Consider the following 8,470-nt stretch of genomic DNA (forward strand, 5'->3'; position numbering starts at 1 on the left):
TGGAGCTCGATGGGAGCTGGAGAGGTGAGTGGCGTTGGCTGGTAGGAGAAAAGGCGTGGACAACATGCGTTCTGATGAAAATATCGCGTGAGGAGCAATGTGACGTGAAGGAAAATCTTCCTAGTGAACGGTGGATTGAGGATAGACGAGTGAAACGTGAAATATCCGTACAAGTAGCAGCAGGGATAAGGATGAAGCGCTAAGAAACATACGTTGAATAGTATCCTAAGCGCTTGTGCGGTGGCTGGACAGACATGGAGAAATATCCCAGGAATTGTACGTGAGGAGAGTACAATTGATAATATCTTGAGATAAGAAACAGAGGAAGATAGACACCTAAAGGATAAATCCTCCAAGCTTTGGTCGGCTAGGAGAATTTCAGAAAGAAGACAACATGAGGGAAGAGGTGGCAGCCTACGAAGAGAATAAAACTTTAGATTTGATTTAGCGAATACTCTGAAGTCAGATGAATTTGTACCATTAATTCATTTTTTGAAGATTTAGATCGAGGCGAAAAACAACGGACTAAATTAAACGGAGTTCGGCCTCATTGATTTGCTCTGTGTGATTCGACTAAAATTAGCCGAAACCATATCTACTAATAAATATGCGATTTTGTCGCCACCACAGCGTGCTGAAGAATGAGTGGGATCATAACCTCGCGCAAGATTTCGCGCGATTCGAATTATTTTACCCGAATATTTTAGTCGTCAAGTTCCAACTAATTTGCTCGGGATAAAAATCATCCGAGTGAGTCGGACTTCCGAATTCGTATTCGCGCGAGCGATGAATTTTAAATAATCACCGGACGCACTGACCTTCGGAACAACGATGTTCCGAACGTCACCAAAATTTAGGAGGAGCCCGGATAGATAAAAATAAAAATGTCGTCGCACTCGCGACAGACGGAACAGATGCGATATAAAAATCGCGATAGACGAAGATGTTTAAGAATTTAGCATCCGTTTTATCCACTGATATTACGTGCTTAAATCCATACTCGTTGTCGAGCGGAATATAAACACCAGGGGTGTTACAGCCCTCCCCCCTTAAAAGAATCTCGTCCCGAGATTCGGAGCGAAAGACTTTCAAGAGTAGAGAAGAATGTAAATCATGTCCATATCAGTGATATTCATGAGACAATTCTAAGCAAAGGCGAGTGTCTTAGGATGTGGTTTCTCTAGTGGACATAACAAGTATCGCCGTAGGCTAATTTAAAAATGCCCACCAATAGAGACGACATCTGCTAGCAGAACACATAAGGTTCCATGTGTGCAGTTTGCTTTTTTCTAATGACACTGTACTATCTGAGTCTGTTGAGCGAGTGGCAAATACGCGATCTTACTCAAACAGAATCAGATGCAACCTCTTGGGTAAAACACACAGAAAGAGGTTTACCAACAAGTGGTTATAGGAAATTTATAACACAGGGGACCGGTGTGGATGTCGAATACTGTCGCGGTTAACATGTGGTTAACCCGAGAATTCAAGTCCACGAAAGATGGTATAGATTTGAGAAAATCACCTACGGAGGGATCTGTAGATGCGGACTTTGTAACCAGTCCATTTTATCCAGCACTAGTAACGGCTCGACTTGATCACATATGTTGGAAAAGCACACGCGAGGCGATCGAGGCATGACTAGAGCGATGACTAGGGGGTTATTGGTCGACTTAATCTCGATTCTTGTAAGTACTTTCTTTAGGATGGGTTGAACCAAAGTGAGTTTAGACATCTCGATAAAACGATCTCTAAACTCGGCCTTCGTTCATTGGGCAGTTACAAGTTAGTCAAAACTAACTTGTTGAACTACTTTTGACATTGAGCAGGTCCTCTCAGTACCATCGGTAAGCCAAGGGTTGAGAGTTCACATTTGCAAGCAGGGGATCATGCATTTGGGTAGAAATCCATTTGGTTAGGAATACATGGATTAAATAGGAGAGCGAATGAACAAACTCCCGCATCACAACAGCAGGGGAAATCCAATCTCCATTTTGAGAGCTAATCAGTTGTTTATCAACACTAAAAAGCTCCAAGGCTTCACCTTTACACAAAGGATGCAAAGGGAACTTCTATAAGTAGTCACTACCAAGATCAAAAGAAAAGTGACCACACATGAAAGTGGTATGCCCTTTTGATCCAACGGAGATGATAGATGTTGCTTGATCACTTGACAAACAACATAGAAATTGTTTCAAGGGAAATGTTTACGAAAGATCACACATCAGTGTAGTTCCATAACGGATCATGACTAGAGACATCGATACCAGCATGCGCCAAGCAGCATAACCTTGCGTGTACATTCACAAGGGGCTCTCAGTTTCGCGGCGGCACCATAAGTCATTAATCATGACACCATCACCGAACTGGCACCAATAAAGAATCTCACGTGGTAAAACTAGATTGTGCCAAGATAACACATTGATATAGTCTCATAATGGATTACAACTACTAACCATGATACCAGTGCGTGCCAAGTAGCGCAACCATGTGTGTACATTCACAGGAGGCCATCGGTTTCGTCACGGCACCATCAGTTTTAGTCATAGCACCATTACCAGACATAACCAATAAGAAATCTCACGCGACATCAATGTATTAGGCAAGGGTGACAATATACAAAGAGATACTCCACCTGTAAGAATGGTTACAAGTAGAGAGCCAAATAGATTATGGCCCAAGGAAATGAGCAAGACATGGCCATAACATAAACTTGATGAAAGGAGTACGATGGGAGACTGTTAATTCAGTCCCAAGCATATTTCTATGTCCATCGCAACAATCACAAGGTCAAGGATTAAGTTGATATGCCTTCGATAGATATGGGGAAACCAAAGGCACCAAATTCAAGAAAATGGCCGGACATGCTTTTCCTAGGTTAGGTTGATAAAACAACATGGCGATCTTCAAAAACAGGCAAACTGGAATGGGGACATCAGCTTATGCCAATCGAACAAGGGCATGGTCTAGGAAGGAGATGTAATTTGAGATTCTTGTTTTAAACCTGAGTACACTTTATGTCCATCCAAGACATTATCTAAGCACTTATTTGTATGTGTTTGGTCATGGAGTGCTAACGGAAAAATCAACTTTGGTCATGGTTCACCAACTAAGAACATGGCCTAGATTTGGGTTTAGGCAAACAAGTCATTAACCTTCTACCGACACATTAAGCACAAGAGCACACATATAGCATCTAAACATAATACCTAAGGAACGAAGAATAGCTATTTTATCGAAGTTCATAATTCAACATTACACCAGATTATCTACAATCAATGGTTACTGGAATAAGGATGAGAAAAGCAATTTGGATATATAGGTGACAAACATGATGCAACAATCAGGATGCATGCTCGTCCTATACGTCCTCATGAGTTTTTGCCAACACACTGTGGCAATAACGTTCTATATCGGTGGCATACTAACGACTCTCACGGTATTTTGCTAGTCGTCAGCTACACATACGTTTTCGAGGTTAGTGTACCTGCAGAAAATTCCATCACAGCCCAATTTCCCAATGATGCAGTTCACACATGACAGTTTATCACAGTTTATACTCCATATATTGCTATATGGAGGCTAGCTCATCATTAAGCGCCGAGCCACGCATAGGCGCTGTTGCCACACTTTAACCATAGGGCAACTCATTATGGTAACTCACCTTCTTACCTGAGCGTAGGTGCGTCGTTACAAGTACAATACACTTCTCAGTATTCCCATGTCTGTATACCCATACACATCCATGGGGTACTGAATTCCCAGAAAAGTAATTACTCCACATCGCAGCCTTCATATATACATATGTAAAACATGTATATAATCAAGCGCTTTTTATACTCTCCCCTAGACCGACGTTTGTTCGGTCATGCTCTCACATCTCACCTTACCTGAGCGTCGATCCATTCAAAACTGAATGGCCTCAAAAATAACAATACACATGTATGCAATACCCTCGGTTGTGGGTTAGTGGTTTTTAAATAAGCCACCTGATAATCCTTAGTTTAGGGCTTAACAGAGGATGTCGCTAGCATTATAGTTTTTCAAAACTGTTTTTCAAAACCAAACAATGAGTTTAGTTGAAACTAGGTTTTTTAAAACCCAAAACTTTGTTTTGAAAATATGTATGTGATCGTATTATACTTAATCCTGCTCCGATACCAGCTGTGGCAGAACCTCCCAAGTTATTGGGCCCACATGCACCTGTCCTTGTCTCAAAGATCTCAGACAGCTATGCATGTGCACCAGATAACTTAACAGGATCCGTCCGATTGCCCAAGGACATCGGATAAACCACTTACAACCAGAACCGCGAGATTAAGTAACACAAATCACACACACAACATTTTTGCAGCGGAAATCTTATTACCAAATTTTACAGGTTACAAAAATTTTACTTTGTACATGATCGGAGTGATTACAAAAGTATAAGTTTGAAATATATGCTAGCTCAAGTGACCATCCTCATTAAGAAGTATAGAAGAGTTACTTAGACTTATAAGAAGGCCGAGCCCACCGGCACTTAACACCATCAACAACAGCTCAAAGTTAAAACCTGAAAAACAACAGGGAATAAAACCCTGAGTATGGAATTACTCAGCAAGTCTTACCCGACTAAGGAAAAGACTCTCAAGGGTATGCTGGATTTGGGAATCAAGGAGAGGCTTTAGCAAAAATCAACTTAGATACTTTTGCAGAAATAGCTTACTAAAGTGAATCCTTACTTTCAATATTTTAATGCCAGATTAAGTATTAATAGACTCTATTTGCATATGGTCTACTTTCACCATCTCATCAATACAACATCATTTTTATTCATAATGTTCACATCCTGACTTAGGTTGCAGGTCAGTGACCAAGTCTTCATAACCGCGAAGGTACGGCGATCCGAATCGATTATACTCAGCTGAGGATCTCCAATCACACGACATATGTAGCACTTAACCCTTGCATATGTCAACTCGCCACCGGGGTTCTTAAGACCAGATCAGGTTCACGCGAACCGAGAGCACAGATACACCACCGTCCAGCCTCTTGCCACGGAGGGTACACGCTACTCTCGCCACCGCTCCACGCCCATTCCGTGTTATCTTATTCTGGCCTTAGTCTACCCGAGGCAAAGCTTACCCATGACGAGGCATGTGACCAGTTAAAGAGTCCTCGGTCAGCAGGCCAACATACGCATCCAATCCTTAATCAACCTGGGTAGAACATCACATGTTCCTAACCCAAGTCCCGATTTAAGTACTTCCATCCTTAGGATTGTTTGTGTTCCTTAGGATGAAAAGAGCATCACAGGGAACTTTGCAGTAAGATCCCACCATGCTCCCAATGAAAATATATTCTTGCAGGTAGAAGCCATCCTTCCTCAGGATAACCCCTGAGCTAGGCAGTATTGCAAAAGACAACCTCTAACCACAAGATCTAAGCAGGGCTAAGCATTTTTGTAAATCATATTTTGATACTTCACCAGAAGTATCTATAAAGGTATGGATATCAAGGAAGGCAATGCATCAAAGGGTTTCCAAGCAACTCCTATAAACCTAATGCACATTTCACTAGACTTAAAGTGTGCGAAAATTATTTAAAACACAAGGAAGGGGTTGCATGCACCGGGGCTTGCCTGGGTAACACTAGGTTAGTGTTGTTAGACGACGTCCACTTGGCGACCATTTTCAGGTTTGTCCATCAGCATCATCCTGCGGATTAGCCTGCGCTTGGGGTCGACTTGGGTTGTCTTCCGCATCGAGCGATTAATTAACATACCTGAATGGAATGCATTATGCACATGAATGCATATCGACGGAAATATTACAAACCTAAATAGTGTTACGCGATAGCGGATTAAAACATCTAGCGGTGAGACGTTGTACAATTTTATACGATAATAATAGTTATCGACATATGACTAAGCGCAATAATTACGCTTCTCTAAATTAAACAAACCTAACACAAACATTGCAAACCAATCATACACTTTAAACATAATTAGCCTAATCACAACTTATCAGTTAATTAATTAAATTCTAAACTAATCACTTACCTTATAAATTATACTACATCTTTATAAGTGATGAAAATATTTTAACATCACACATGCCTACCAAAATTCTATTCGGTACACTAATTTCGCTAATTGGCCGGAATAGCGAAATAACTCGCTATAACTGAACCTGGCTCGATAATCGCAAGAACTGCGAAGTCGACGAGAGTTTCGTGACTTACGCAATTTATGGAGCACCTTAATGAGCATCACACTAGCACATTAATTTACTCATCGATCGAACTATTCTAAATAATTTATCAGCTTACCGTTTCCACAGCTGACACGAATCCACGAGATCGGTAGCGATTTTCCGATCCAAGCAATTTGTCGAGCGCTTAGGGAATATCGCGGTGCTAGCTTCGTCTTTACCCGATTCTTGGGATTTTTTTACTGACGCGCGGAACGACGACGAGATCGTGTCCGAGTGAATTTTATGACGCGGACTGGGGAAGGACTTGGCGATAACAATGAGCTGGAGCGTTGGTGAGCTTGAAAATTCAATGGCGAAATCGGCGGCGAATAGAGAGCTTCGCGCGTGGCCAACAGAGAATTTGCGCGCAGAGGAACGACAAGGCTGAGCGCGCATTAGGGAGAAACGCCGGCTGAGGCTGGCTCCAACAAGACACTCTAAAAGATCCTGTACCCTAAATTTAGAGGACGAGGACGTTCTCTACTCCCTCCAGCAACGTCCTCTAAACGGTCCTCTAAATTTAGAGAACGTTGTTGGATTCTCTATATGTAGAGTTTCTCTAAACGGTTCTCTCTCTATTTGAATACTTTAAACAACCGGTTTAATAAAACTAAAATATGTAAAATACATTTGAGAGTATGACAAATACGTATGTACAAAAATTAAAAAATTAAAAATGTCTTTAATATAGGTATTTACATATAAAGGACGTGATTTAGAGGACGTTGTTGGAGAGAAAATAAATATAGGAGATGGAATCTTTTAGAGAAGACTGTAAAGGACGAATATAGAGGATGTATATAGAGAACGTTGCTGGAGATAGTCTGAAGACAGAACCGAGCTGGGACTTCCACGGAACGGCACGTGGGTGGATTCCATGGCCAGAGCGAGCACTGCTGAAGGGGACCGAGCTCGACAAAGGCGCGAGCGAGCAGAGGGCAAAACGCAGGGGAAAACTGGAGGGGAGCTTGGCGGCCATGGCTGGAGCACCGCAGCGCGCGACGCTGGGAGATCGGCATGGCGCAGGCGCGCAGGGAACTTCACGGCTGGAAGGAGACCAGAGAGAGAGACGCGGTGCAGGGAGCTTCAGGGAAGAACGGCGCCATGGGAGCTTCGACGGCGGCTATGGATAGCGAAAGCTGTGCGCGGCCAGCCAAGGAGCAAGGACGACTGCGGTCTGGCGAGCTGGAGGCCAAGGTATAACCAGAGGAGCTTGGCGAGGGCAGAGCTTCATGGCTGCATGATGCTGAAACGACCAGGCGAGGTCGACCACTGCAGGGGCGGCAGCCAAGCACGACGAGCAGGGAAGTACGCCCAAGAAAAGCTGAGCACGGAGGGAGAAGAACTGGAGCGTGCTGAGGAGGAACTGTTGCGCGCCTGCCGTTCGGCATGGTGAAGATGGAGCTCGATGGGAGCTGGAGAGGTGAGTGGCGTCGGCTGGTAGGAGAAAAGGCGTGGACAACATGCGTTCTGATGAAAATATCGCGTGAGGAGCAATGTGACGTGAAGGAAAATCTTCCTAGTGAACGGTGGATTGAGGATAGACGAGTGAAACGTGAAATATCTGTACAAGCAGCAGCAGGGATAAGGATGAAGCGCTAAGAAACATACGTTGAATAGTATCCTAAGCGCTTGTGCGGTGGCTGGACAGACATGGAGAAATATCCCAGGAATTGTACGTGAGGAGAGTACAATTGATAATATCTTGAGATAAGAAACAGAGGAAGATAGACACCTAAAGGATAAATCCTCCAAGCTTTGGTCGGCTAGGAGAATTTCAGAAAGAAGACAACATGAGGGAAGAGGTGGCAGCCTACGAAGAGAATAAAACTTTAGATTTGATTTAGCGAATACTCTGAAGTCAGATAAATTTGTACCATTAATTCATTTTTTGAAGATTTAGATCGAGGCGAAAAACAACGGATTAAATTAAACGGAGTTCGGCCTCATTGATTTGCTCTGTGTGATTCGACTAAAATTAGCCGAAACCATATCTACTAATAAATATGCGATTTTGTCGCCACCACAGCGTGCTGAAGAATGAGTGGGATCATAACCTCGCGCAAGATTTCGCGCGATTCGAATTATTTTACCCGAATATTTTAGTCGTCAAGTTCCAACTAATTTGCTCGGGATAAAAATCATCCGAGTGAGTCGGACTTCCGAATTCGTATTCGCGCGAGCGATGAATTTTAAATAATCACCGGACGCACTGACCTTCGGAACAACGATGT

General features: G+C 43.0%; 1 protein-coding gene across 1 annotated transcript; it reads left to right on the plus strand.

The window, feature by feature from the left end:
- The first annotated feature begins 7,017 nt into the window (after positions 1–7,017).
- On the plus strand, positions 7,018–8,104 carry LOC103653485 (uncharacterized). The gene has a single exon (XM_008680375.3). It carries the CDS (start codon positions 7,114–7,116, stop codon positions 7,630–7,632), a length of 519 nt encoding a protein of 172 aa, XP_008678597.1. The 5' UTR covers positions 7,018–7,113; the 3' UTR covers positions 7,633–8,104.
- Positions 8,105–8,470: the final 366 nt, after the last annotated feature.

This window comes from Zea mays, chromosome 4 (genome assembly GCF_902167145.1).
Source record: "Zea mays cultivar B73 chromosome 4, Zm-B73-REFERENCE-NAM-5.0, whole genome shotgun sequence".
NCBI classification, from domain to species: Eukaryota; Viridiplantae; Streptophyta; class Magnoliopsida; order Poales; family Poaceae; genus Zea; species Zea mays.